We start from the raw sequence: 14,297 nt of genomic DNA on the forward strand, positions 1-14,297 counted from the left end.
GTCCTATTGTCTTAGACATTTATACTAATATCCTGCCTTCTTGTACTATCCTCTCAGATTGCACTTTCTATTTTGTATTCACTGTTTGTAAACATTGTATTTATTTATTAATGTATATATTGTCCTGTACTATTCCCTATCTATGTCTATAGGAAATTTGGTATGCACAGGGTTAAGGTGATTAGCAGTACATTTCATGTTTTTAACCAATGAATATGGAGTGTTTAGCATAAAAGGGAGCACCCCCTAACAGGTGTTATTCTATGATTACGGTCAATATGACCGAAACCGGTCAGAGTCTTTTTGCTTGAACCACCTCCATGTTGCTGTATGCCCTTGCTGTGTTTTAAAGGAATAAAGGATTTGTTAAACTTTTTAACTGCTGCTTCACTTTGGAACTTTTTTTTGTATTTATAGTGGAATGTGGGGATTCCACTCCTTTATATGAAGCTCAACTATTTGCCTTTTATGGATCACTGCTCCTAATTTTTTACATTTCTAAGCTCTCTACGAGGTATGCACACCCTATATCAGTTTAGGGACTACATAGTATGTTGATACTGTGTTTTACAATATGATTACTGGATCTAGCAGTTTATTAGTGTTCCCTTATTGAGGGGTTATACATACACTTGCTGCCTTTGCCTGGCGTGATTGATACGCTTACTGGCAATACCCATCTGACTCGTCATCAAGGAAGGACCCTGGCTGTCCTAGGATTGGCTGATCCCTCGTCACGTGGTACGCCACAAACAGCGTGCATGAGGAAACGGATCACCGCCACTTGCTGCCTTTGCCTGGCGTGATTGATACGCTTACTGGCAATATCCATCTGACTCGTCATCAAGGAAGGACCCTGGCTGTCCTAGGATTGGCTGATCCCTCGTCACGTGGTACGCCACAAACAGCGTGCATGAGGAAACGGATCACCGCCTCTGCAGGAACGCTGCTTCTGTGAACGAAAGGAAGAGGGATATCGGATATCAGCCCACAGAGGATTCACGCCAAACGACTGAAGTGGTGAGTGCATACCTGCTGAGCTTGAAAATTTTATACGCGAACTGTTGCTGCTGTGTTGTGCTAAGTGCTACATGGACTTTTGCATTAAGTCAGAAGGATTATACGCTTTATTCCCTCTAAGCTTTAGCCAAGGAAACTTTGATCCACAGAGCTACTTAGGACTTTACCAAGAAAGAACCTATAAGGTCCGGTCCTAATTAATTGGATTCAGCAATGGTTATTATTTCGTATTAAGCATATTAACACCACTAAATATTTCTCGCTTATTTTTTTTTTTTGCATGTATAAGTGTATGCTTTGTAGTGGGTGTGTATCTGTATGTATAAGTGTATGATATGTAGTGTGTGTGTATCTGCATGTGTAAGTGTATGCTATGTAGTGTGTGTGTATGTGTATCTACATGTATAAGTGTAAGCTATGTAGTGTGTGTATCTGTATGTATAAGTGTAAGCTATGCAGTGTGTGTATCTGCATGTATAAGTATATGCTATGTAGTGTGTGTGTATCTGCATGTATAAGTGTATGCTATGTAGTGTGTGCGTGTATCTACATGTATAAGTGTATGCTATGTAATGTGTATATATCTGCATGTATAATTGAGAGCTATGTATTGTTTGTGTGTATCTGCATGTATAAGTGTATGCTGTGTAGTGTGTGTATCTGTATGTGTAAGTGTATGCTATTTAGTGTGTGTGTATCTGCATGTGTAAGTGCATGCTATGTAGTGTGTGTGTATTGCGTATCTGCATGTATAAGTGTAAGCTATGTAGTGTGTGTATCTGTATGTATACGTGTGTGTGTATATCTGCATGTATAAGTGTATGCTATGTAGTGTGTGTGTATCTGTATGTATAAGTGTAAGCTATGTAGTGTGTGTGTGTATATGCATGTATAGGTGTGGTGTGTATCTGCATGTATAAGTGTATGCTATGTAGTGTGTGTGTATCTGTATGTATAAGTGTATGCTATGTAGTGTGTATGTATCTGCATGTATAAGTGTATGCTGTGTAGTGTGTGTGTATCTGTATGTATAAGTGTATGCTATGTAGTGTGTGTGTATCTGCATGTGTAAGTGTATGCTATGTAGTGTGTGTGTATGTGTATCTGCATGTATAAGTGTAAGCTATGTAGTGTGTGTATCTGTATGTATAAGTGTGTGTGTATATCTGCATGTATAAGTGTATGCTATGTAGTGTGTGTGTATCTGCATGTATAAGTGTATGCTATGTAGTGTGCGTGTGTATCTGCATGTATAAGTGTATGCTATGTAGTGTGTATGTATCTGCATGTATAATTGAGAGTTATGTAGTGTTTGTGTGTATCTGCATGTATAAGTGTATGCTATGTAGTGTGTGTGTGTATCTTCATGTATAAGTGTATGCTATGTAGTGTGTGTCTGCATGTATAAGTGTATGCTATGTAGTGTGTGTGTGTATCTGCATGTATAAGCGTATGCTATGTAGTGTGTGTATAAGTGTATGCTATGTAGTTTGTGTGTATCTGTATGTATAAGTGTATGCTGTGCAGTGTGTGTGTATCTGCAGGTATAAGTGTATACTATGTAGTGTGTGTGTGTGTATCTGTATGTATAAGTGTATGCTATGTAGTGTGTGTGTATCTGCAGGTATAAGTGTATATTATGTAGTGTGTGTGTGTGTGTATCTGTATGTACAAGTGTATGCTATGCTATATAGTGTATGTGTGTATCTGCATGTATAAGCGTAAGCTATGTAGTGTTTATGTATCTGCATGTATACGTGTAGATACAACCATATCCTCACACTCAGTAAGGTAGGTTTGGGTGAAAGACAGGACGCCACTGGATGCCATAAAAAAGCTCTTTATTTTTGAAAAAACTCTTAAAAGGAAAACACTTGCATCAAGGAAATACAGGTCATGATCCTTTCATATACATCATACATGTATACATGTATGCAATTTAGTGTGTGTGTATCTGTATGTATAAGTGTATACTGTGTAGTGTGTGTGTGTCTGTATGTATACGTGTAAGCTATGTATTGTGTGTGTGTATATGCATGTATAAGTGTGGTGTGTATCTGCATGTATAAGTGTATGCTATGTAGTGTGTATGTGTATCTGTATGTATAAGTGTATGCTGTGTAGTGTGTGTGTGTATCTGCATGTATAAATGTATGCTATGTAGTGTTTATGTGTATCTGTATGTATAAGTGTATGCTATGTAGTGTGTATGTGTATCTGTATGTATAAGTGTATGCTGTGTAGTGTGTGTGTATCTGTATGTATAAGTGTATACTGTGTAGTGTGTGTGTGTATCTGCATGTATAAGCGTAAGCTATGTAGTGTTTATGTATCTGCATGTATACGTGTAGATACAACCATTTCCTTGCACTCAGTAAGGTAGGTCTGGGTGAAAGACAGGATGCCACTGGATGCCGTAAAAAAGCTCTTTATTTTTGAAACACTTAAAAGGAAAACACTTCCATCAAGGAAATACAGGTCATGACCATTTCATATACATCATACATGTATACGTGTATGCAATGTAGTGTGTGTGTGTGTATCTGTATGTATAAGTGTAAGCTATGTAGTGTGTGTGTATCTGCATGTATAAGTGTATGCTATGTAGTGTGTGTGTATGTGTATCTGCATGTATAAGAGTGGTGTGTATCTGCATGCATAAGTGTATGCTATGTAGTGTGTATGTATCTGCATGTATAAGTGTATGCTGTGTAGTGTGTGTGTATCTGTATGTGTAAGTGTATGCTATGTAGTGTGTGTGTGTATCTGCATGTGTAAGTGTATGCTATGTAGTGTGTGTGTATGTGTATCTGCATGTACAAGTGTAAACTATGTAGTGTGTGTATCTGTATGTATAAGTGTGTGTGTATATCTGCATGCATAAGTGTATGCTATGTAGTGTGTGAGTATCTGTATGTATAAGTGTAAGCTATCTAGTGTGTGTGTGTGTATGCATGTATAGGTGTGGTGTGTATCTGCATGTATAAGTGTATGCTATGTAGTGTGTATGTATCTGCATGTATAAGTGTATGCTTTGTAGTGGGTGTGTATCTGTATGTGTAAGTGTATGCTATGTAGTGTGTGTATGTGTATCTACATGTATAAGTGTAAGCTATGTAGTGTGTGTATCTGTATGTATAAGTGTAAGCTATGCAGTGTGTGTATCTGCATGTATAAGTATATGCTATGTAGTGTGTGTGTATCTGCATGTATAAGTGTATGCTATGTAGTGTGTGCGTGTATCTACATGTATAAGTGTATGCTATGTAATGTGTATATATCTGCATGTATAATTGAGAGCTATGTATTGTTTGTGTGTATCTGCATGTATAAGTGTATGCTGTGTAGTGTGTGTATCTGTATGTGTAAGTGTATGCTATTTAGTGTGTGTGTATCTGCATGTGTAAGTGTATGCTATGTAGTGTGTGTGTATTGCGTATCTGCATGTATAAGTGTAAGCTATGTAGTGTGTGTATCTGTATGTATACGTGTGTGTGTATATCTGCATGTATAAGTGTATGCTATGTAGTGTGTGTGTATCTGTATGTATAAGTGTAAGCTATGTAGTGTGTGTGTGTATATGCATGTATAGGTGTGGTGTGTATCTGCATGTATAAGTGTATGCTATGTAGTGTGTGTGTATCTGTATGTATAAGTGTATGCTATGTAGTGTGTATGTATCTGCATGTATAAGTGTATGCTGTGTAGTGTGTGTGTATCTGTATGTATAAGTGTATGCTATGTAGTGTGTGTGTATCTGCATGTGTAAGTGTATGCTATGTAGTGTGTGTGTATGTGTATCTGCATGTATAAGTGTAAGCTATGTAGTGTGTGTATCTGTATGTATAAGTGTGTGTGTATATCTGCATGTATAAGTGTATGCTATGTAGTGTGTGTGTATCTGCATGTATAAGTGTATGCTATGTAGTGTGCGTGTGTATCTGCATGTATAAGTGTATGCTATGTAGTGTGTATGTATCTGCATGTATAATTGAGAGTTATGTAGTGTTTGTGTGTATCTGCATGTATAAGTGTATGCTATGTAGTGTGTGTGTGTATCTTCATGTATAAGTGTATGCTATGTAGTGTGTGTCTGCATGTATAAGTGTATGCTATGTAGTGTGTGTGTGTATCTGCATGTATAAGCGTATGCTATGTAGTGTGTGTATAAGTGTATGCTATGTAGTTTGTGTGTATCTGTATGTATAAGTGTATGCTGTGCAGTGTGTGTGTATCTGCAGGTATAAGTGTATACTATGTAGTGTGTGTGTGTGTATCTGTATGTATAAGTGTATGCTATGTAGTGTGTGTGTATCTGCAGGTATAAGTGTATATTATGTAGTGTGTGTGTGTGTGTATCTGTATGTACAAGTGTAAGCTATGTAGTGTGTGTATCTGCATGTATAAGTATATGCTATGTAGTGTGTGTGTATCTGCATGTATAAGTGTATGCTATGTAGTGTGTGCGTGTATCTACATGTATAAGTGTATGCTATGTAATGTGTATATATCTGCATGTATAATTGAGAGCTATGTATTGTTTGTGTGTATCTGCATGTATAAGTGTATGCTGTGTAGTGTGTGTATCTGTATGTGTAAGTGTATGCTATTTAGTGTGTGTGTATCTGCATGTGTAAGTGTATGCTATGTAGTGTGTGTGTATTGCGTATCTGCATGTATAAGTGTAAGCTATGTAGTATGTGTATCTGTATGTATACGTGTGTGTGTATATCTGCATGTATAAGTGTATGCTATGTAGTGTGTGTGTATCTGTATGTATAAGTGTATGCTATGTAGTGTGTATGTATCTGCATGTATAAGTGTATGCTGTGTAGTGTGTGTGTATCTGTATGTATAAGTGTATGCTATGTAGTGTGTGTGTATCTGCATGTGTAAGTGTATGCTATGTAGTGTGTGTATGTGTATCTGCATGTATAAGTGTAAGCTATGTAGTGTGTGTATCTGTATGTATAAGTGTGTGTGTATATCTGCATGTATAAGTGTATGCTATGTAGTGTGTGTGTATCTGCATGTATAAGTGTATGCTATGTAGTGTGTGTGTGTATCTGCATGTATAAGTGTATGCTATGTAGTGTGTGTGTATCTGCATGTATAAGTGTATGCTATGTAGTGTGTGTGTGTATCTTCATGTATAAGTGTATGCTATGTAGTGTGTGTCTGCATGTATAAGTGTATGCTATGTAGTGTGTGTGTGTATCTGCATGTATAAGCGTATGCTATGTAGTGTGTGTGTGTGTATGCTATGTAGTTTGTGTGTATCTGTATGTATAAGTGTATGCTGTGTAGTGTGTGTGTATCTGCAGGTATAAGTGTATACTATGTAGTGTGTGTGTATCTGTATGTATAAGTGTATGCTATGTAGTGTGTGTGTATCTGCAGGTATAAGTGTATACTATGTAGTGTGTGTGTGTATCTGTACATACAAGTGTATGCTATGCTATGTAGTGTGTGTGTATCTGCAGGTATAAGTGTATACTATGTAGTGTGTGTGTGTGTATCTGTATGTACAAGTGTATGCTATGCTATGTAGTGTATGTGTGTATCTGCATGTATAAGCGTAAGCTATGTAGTGTTTATGTATCTGCATGTATACGTGTAGATACAACCATATCCTCACACTCAGTAAGGTAGGTCTGGGTGAAAGACAGGACGCCACTGGATGCCATAAAAAAGCTCTTTATTTTTTAAAAAACTCTTAAAAGGAAAACACTTCCATCAAGGAAATACAGGTCATGATCCTTTCATATACATCATACATGTATGCAATTTAGTGTGTGTGTATCTGTATGTTTAAGTGTATACTGTGTAGTGTGTGTGTGTCTGCATGTATACGTGTAAGCTATGTATTGTGTGTGTGTATATGCATGTATAAGTGTGGTGTGTATCTGCATGTATAAGTGTATGCTATGTAGTGTGTATGTATCTGCATGTATAAGTGTATGCTGTGTAGTGTGTATGTGTATCTGCATGTATAAGCATAAGCTATGTAGGGTGTATGTGTGTGTGTGTATCTGCATGTATAAGTGTATGCTGTGTGGTGTGTGTATCTGCATGTATGTATAAGTGTATGCTGTTTAGTGTATGTGTATCTGCATGTATAAGCATAAGTTATGTAGGGTGTATGTGTGTATGTGTATCTGTATGTATAAGTATATGCTGTTTAGTGCGTGTGTATCTGTATGTATAAGTGTATGCTGTTTAGTGTGTGTGTATCTGCATGTATGTATAAGTGTATGCTGTTTAGTGTGTGTATCTCCATGTATAAGTGCATGCTATGTAGTGAGTGTGTGTATCTGCATTTGTAAGTGTATGCTATGTAGTGTGTATGTATCTGCATGTATAAGTGTATGCTATGTAGTGTGTGTGTTTATCTGCATGTATAAGTGTATGCTATGTATGGTGTGTGTATCTGCATGTATAAGTTTATGCTATGTAGTGTGTGTGTATCTGCATGTATAAGTGTGAGCTATGTAGTGTGTGTGTATCTTCATGTATAACTTTATACTATGTAGTGTGTGTGTGTATCTGCATGTATAAGTGTATGCTATGTAGTGTGTGTGTATCTGTATGAATAAGTGTATGCTGTGTAGTGTGTGTGTGTATCTACAGGTATAAGTGTATGCTATGTAGTTTGTGTGTGTGTATCTGTAGTATAAGTGTATGCTGTGTAGTGTGTGTGTATCTGCATGTATAAGCGTAAGCTATGTAGTGTTTATGTATCTGCATGTATACGTGTAGATACAACCATATCCTTGCACTCAGTAAGGTAGGTCTGGGTGAAAGACAGGACGCCACTGAATGCCGTAAAAAAGCTCTTTATTTTTGAAAAAACTCTTAAAAGGAAAACACTTCCATCAAGGAAATACAGGTCATGACCCTTTCATATACATCATACATGTATACGTGTATGCAATGTAGTGTGTGTGTGTATCTGTATGTATAAGTGTATACTGTGTAGTGTGTGTGTATCTGCATGTATAAGTTTAAGCTATGTAGTGTGTGTGTGTGCATATGCATGTATAAGTGTGGTGTGTATCTGCATGTATAAGTGTATGCTATGTAGTGTGTATGTATCTGCATGTATAAGTGTATGCAGTGTAGTGTGTGTGTATCTGTATGTGTAAGTGTATGCTATGTAGTGTGTGTGTATCTGCATGCGTAAGTGTATGCTATGTAGTGTGTGTGTATGTGTATCTGCATATATAAATGTAAGATATGTACTGTGTGTATCTGTATGTATAAGTGTGTGTGTATATGCATGTATAAGTGTATGCTATGTAGTGTCTGTGTGTATCTGTATGTATAAGTGTATGCTGTGTAGTGTGTATGTGTATCTGCATGTATAAACATAAGCTATGTAGGTTGTATGTGTGTGCGTGTATCTGCATGTATAAGTGTATGCTGTGTAGTGTGTGTATCTGCATGTATAAGTGTATGCTGTGTAGTGTGTGTATCTGCATGTATAAGTGTATGCTGTGTAGTGTGTGTATCTGCATGTGTAAGTGTATGCTATGTAGTGTGTGTGTGTATCTACATGTATGTATAAGTGTATGCTGTTTAGTGTATGTGTATTTGCATCAATAAGTATATGCTATGTAGTGTGTGTGTGTATCTGCATGTATAAGTGTATGCTATGTAGTGTGTGTGTATCTGCATGTGTAAGTGTATGCTATGTAGTGTGTGTGTGTGTGTGTGTGTATCTGCATGTGTAAGTGTATACTATGTAGTGTGTGTGTGTGTATCTGCATGTATAAGTGTATGCTATGTAGTGTGTGTGTGTGTGTATCTGCATGTGTAAGTGCATGCATTTCTGTGTATTTGAGTGTGTGTACATGTATTTGTGTAGCTTGTGTTACTGTGAATTTTTGCTGACTTTAAAGGCCAGAATCTAGACTATTAATGGGGAATGCAGAGAGCAGTTTTAAATAATCTATTATTAAATGTCCAATTAAGATAAATTTGCTGTCTCTGCAAAGGCTAATTAAATACATAGCTCACATAGCCATACCAGTGGTTTGAGCTTGTGTTTGATTTGCTGCCTAAGAGTATTAAAATATATGACTTTATTTAGAATGTTATTTATATTACTTATAGTCTTATGATTTTTTTTAAGCCCCATCCCTGCTCTGCCCATCAAATATCACACTTTTGCTGCAGGGGGTGGATTCCCTCTTTTTGAATTTTGAAATTTTGGGAGGAATGTGCATGTCTTAAGGTAGATATGTGTCTGTGTGTGTATGTAAATATTTATTTATAGGTGTATATATGTATTTACAGGCATATTTATATGTATAAACGAGACATACATATAAGTGCATTAGAGCCCTTTGCAGTTAAGTAGATGAAAACATGTTAAAGCATATTTATTCAATATGTCGGGTTAGCACATATGTGAATATGTGATTGGGTTTGCACGAGAGTAGGGTGTTCGGTTTCTTTCCCACTTTTTTTTTTTCCATTGACTTCTATGGGGGAATAGGTTATCGTGCACACAATATTCTAATTGCGCTAGAAGTAAGCTGTTTGCGTGTGTCGGGTTACTGCGAGAGCACAAACGTTTTACTTTTACTCATAAAACAAGCGCAAGCTGATGCATGCAAAAAGTTTACTTCTAGCAATCTAGCCCAATTAGTGCTCTAGCGTAAGTGCTAAATAGTAATCTGGCCCTTAATGGGTGCCTTTTCCCAACTTTGGGCTCGCTTCCATTGAGCCGTTAAAAATGGAGCTGTAAGCTACCAAAGTGGCCGACAGCTAAAAGTAATTTACAGCTTCATTTTAGTACCAGGTTTCCATTGAAAAGTTTTCCGCTTTGCGTGCAGTCGCTCTTTTCATGTAGGTGCAAGTTAGCGTTGTGTTAACGCTTCCACCCGATGCCAGATTTCGAAAACAATAATAGGTTACTATGGTAACCCGACCTTACACTACACTCGATCGCATATACGGCGCCGCATACAAGTGCAGCGCTTCTATTTTACCCGTCGCTCGCTGTTAAAATAAAATCGAACACCTAACGCATACGCAATATCTACCGCTCAACCGCAACCCTCCAACCGCAATAACTAATGTATTAACCCCTAATCCGCCAACCCCCATATTGCAAAGTATCTATTTAAACTATTAACCCTTAATCCACCATTCACCCACATTGCAATTAACCTAATAAATCTATTAACCCCTAAACCGCTTTTAACCCACATCGCAATTAACCTAATAAATCTATTAACCCCTAAAACGCCATTACCCACATCGCAATTAACCTAATAAATCTATTAACCCCTAAACCACCTAATCCCACAACCCAAATAACTAATCACTATCGGCTAGATTTAGAGTTCTGCGGCCAAAGGGGTGCGTTAGCTACGCGTGTATTTTTTCCCCCGCACCTTTTAAATACCGCTGGTATTTAGAGTTCACAGAAGGGCTGCGATAGGCTCCAAAAAGGGAGCGTAGAGCATAATTTACCGCCACTGCAACTCTAAATACCAGCGGTGCTTACGGACGCGGCCAGCTTCAAAAACGTGTTCGTGCACGATATCCCCATAGGAAACAATGGGGCAGTTTGAGCTGAAAAAAAACCTAACACCTGCAAAAAGCACCTAACACCCTAACATGTACCCCGAGTCTAAACACCCCTAACGTTACACTTATTAACCCCTAATCTGCCGCCCCCACTATCGCTGACCCCTGCATTTTATTATTAACCCCTAATCTGCCGCTCCGTACACCGCCGCAACCTACGTTATCCCTATGTACCCTTAATCTGCTGCCCCTAACACCGCCGACCCCTATATTATATTTATTAACCCCTAATCTGCCGCCCCCAACATCACCGCCACCTACCTACAATTATTAGCCCCTAATCTGCCGACTGGACCTCACTGCTACTATAATAAAGTTTTTAACCCCTAATCCGCCTCACTCCCGCCTCAAAAACCCCATAATAAATAGTATTAACCCCTAATCTGCCCTCAGCGGTGTTAGGGGCAGCAGATTAGGGGTACATAGGGATAACGTCGGTTGCGGCGGTGTACGGAGCAGCAGATTAGGGGTTAAAAACATTTATTATAATGGCGGCGATGTGGAGGGACCTCGGTTTAGGGGTACATAGGTAGTTTATGGGTGTAGTGTACTTTAGAGCACAGTAGTTAAGAGCTTTATGAACTGGCGTTAGCCCAGAAAGCTCTTAACTCCTGGCTTTTTCCTTTGGCTGGAGTCTTGTCGTTAGATTTCTAACGCTCACTTCAGCCAAAACTCTAAATACCGGCGTTAGGAAGATCCCATTGAAAAGATAGGCTACGCAATTGGCGTAGGGGGATCTGCGGTATGGAAAAGTCGCGGCTGGAAAGTGAGTGTTAGACCCTTTTCTGACTGACTCTAAATACCAGCGGGCGGTAAAAAACAGCGCTAGGACCCCCTAACTCTGGTTTTGACGGCTAACGCAGAACTCTAAATCTAGGCATAAGATCCCTAACCTAACAACCCCAAAATTAACCCCATTACATAAATTACAAATATATTTGTATATAAATTATAATACAAATTAGCCAATAGGATGAGAGCTACTGAAATTCTATTGGCTGTTCAAATCATTCAATATTCAGTACACAGTGGTGATTTTATGAAGAGGATCCTCCACGCTCCTTGGCTCTGCGGTCGCCGGTCTTCAGTTCCGCGGTCCTGGATGAAGATAGAAGAGGTCGGCGCTTGGAAGAAGACTTCACCGCCGGACTTTAGGAACCGTGAGCACCTATCTGGGGGTTAGAGTTAGGCTTTTTTTTTAATTTTGGGGGTGGGTTTTTCTTAGATTAGGGATTTTGGGCAATTGTAAAAGAGCTGAATGCCCTTTTAAGGGCAGTAAAAAAGCTGAAAGGCCAATTGGTAGTTAAAGATTTTTTAGTGTTAGGTTTTTTTTATATTTTGAGGGGTTTGGTGGGTGGGGGGTTTTACTGTTAGGGGGAACTTAGTTTTTTTTTTAAAGGTAAAAGAGCTGTTTGATTTAGGGCAATGCCCTACAAAAGGCCCTTTTAAGGGCTATTGGTAGTTTAGTATTAGATTAGGGGGTGTTTTTATTTTCAGTAATCTCATAAATTAAACAAGCTGCCAATTTCTTATAATATGTTAGTTTATTTTGATTTCACAAAAATAACAATCCTTTATTATGTTACAAAATATGTTATGATTCAACAAATTGTGATGTTTTGAATTTCGCAACTGTGATATGTAATACCTGTGGTTTCTCAATAAAAAGAATTTGGAATAAAAAATAGATTCTCTTCTCATAACTGGTTATTTTGTCAGTGAGCTTCAGCAAATAGGACACCTCTTATAACAGAGGGAGTAACAACTCCTGGCAGCCCTTTGTAAGGGGCAAGCATTGTACCATTTTGGGATTAGGTTTAATGTTTTAATTTTTGATAATTTGGTTTGTTATTTTATGTAATGTTAGACTTTTTTTATTTTTTGGAATTTTAGTTTAATTTAAACTTAGTTTTTTTTTATTTTTAAAGTAATGTTAGGTTTTTTATTTTAATTGCAATTTAGGACAATTTTAATTTATGTAATGGGGTTAATTTATGGGTGTTAGGTTAGGGGGCTTAGTGATAAGTTATTTGCGTTGTGGGGTATGGCGGTTTAGCGGTTAATAGATTTATTAGGTTAATTGCGATATTGGTTAATGGCGGTTTAGGGGTTAATAGATTTATTATGATAATTGGGATGTGGGTGAATGGCTGATTAGGGGTTAATAGTTTAAATAGCTAGATTGCATTGTGGGGGCATGGCAGATTAGGGGTTAATAGTTTAAATAGCTAGATTGCATTGTGGGGGCATGGCAGATTAGGGGTTAATAGTTTTAATAGCTAGTTTGCGTTGTGGCGCATGGCGAATTAGGGGTTAATAGATTTATTATAAGTTGCGATGTGGGGAGATGGCGGATAGAGGGGTTTTGATGTGTCGGGTTTGATTTTAATGTGAAAAAAGTCTCAAATAGCACTTTTTTCCTATTTTACACCTAGTTGAGCTGGTGTAATTTTTGTTACTGTATTATAATACATCTTTCTATGTTTATTTTACTCTCACTGGCCCTTTTCGACGCCCACTGTGGCAGGTCACAGATCACGTTGACTGTGGTCCATACAATGTAAATGTCTTAAAGTGAAAGGCAACTTTGCTTGTGGTGCATCTGCTTCAATCATCTTATGTGGTGCATCTGCTTCAATTATCTCATGTGGTGCATCTGCTCCAATCCTCTCATGTGATGCATCTGCTCCAATCATCTTATGTGGTGCATCTACTCCAATCATCTTATGTGGTGCATCTGCTCCAATCATCTTATGTGCTGCATCTGCTCCAATCATCTTATGTGGTGCATCTGCTCCAATCATCTCATGTGATGCATCTGCTCCAATCATCTCATGTGCTGCATCTGCTCCAATCATCTTATGTGGTGCATCTGCTCCAATCATCTCATGTGATGCATCTGCTCCAATCATCTCATGTGATGCATCTGTTCCAATCATCTCATGTGCTGCATCTGCTCCAATCATCTTATGTGGTGCATCTGCTCCAATCATCTCATGTGATGCATCTGCTCCAATCATCTCATGTGATGCATCTGCTCCAATCATCTCATGTGCTGCATCTGCTCCAATCATCTTATGTGGTGCATCTGCTCCAATCATCTCATGTGATGCATCTGCTCCAATCATCTCATGTGATGCATCTGCTCCAATCATCTCATATGCTGCATCTGCTCCAATCATCTTATGTGGTGCATCTGCTCCAATCATCTCATGTGATGCATCTGCTCCAATCATCTCATGTGCTGTATCTGCTCCAATCATCTTATGTGGTGCATCGGCTCCAATCATCTCATGTGCTGTATCTGCTCCAATCCTCTCATGTGCAGCATCTGCTCCATTCATCTTATGTGCTGCATCTTATCCAATAATCTCATGTGGTGCATCTGCTCCAATCATCTTATGTGGTGCATCTGCTCCAATCATCTCATGTGGTGCATCTACTCCAATCATCTCATGTGGTGCATCTGCTCCAATCATCTCATGTGATGCATCTGCTCCAATCATCTCATGTGATGCATCTGCTCCAATCATCTCATGTGCTGCATCTGCTCCAATCATCTTATGTGATGCATCTGCTCCAATCATCTCATGTGGTGCATCTGCTTCAATCATCTCATGTGGTGCATCTGCTCCAATCATCTCATGTGATGCATCTGCTCCAATCATCTCATGTGG

The 14,297-nt window shown here is 38.4% G+C and overlaps 1 protein-coding gene across 1 annotated transcript; it reads right to left on the reverse strand.

The window, feature by feature from the left end:
- Nucleotides 1–13,148: 13,148 nt before the first annotated feature.
- On the reverse strand, nt 13,149–13,964 carry LOC128652686 (histidine-rich protein PFHRP-II-like). The gene has a single exon (XM_053705616.1). It carries the CDS (start codon nt 13,962–13,964, stop codon nt 13,149–13,151), a length of 816 nt encoding a protein of 271 aa, XP_053561591.1.
- Between the last annotated feature and the right edge of the window lie 333 nt (nt 13,965–14,297).

This window comes from Bombina bombina, chromosome 3 (genome assembly GCF_027579735.1).
Source record: "Bombina bombina isolate aBomBom1 chromosome 3, aBomBom1.pri, whole genome shotgun sequence".
Taxonomy (NCBI): Eukaryota; Metazoa; Chordata; class Amphibia; order Anura; family Bombinatoridae; genus Bombina; species Bombina bombina.

Excerpts from the sequence above, each read along its gene's own strand:
- LOC128652686 (XM_053705616.1), bottom strand. The coding sequence starts at position 13,964 with ATGAATGGAGCAGATGCTGCACATGAGAGGATTGGAGCAGATACAGCA.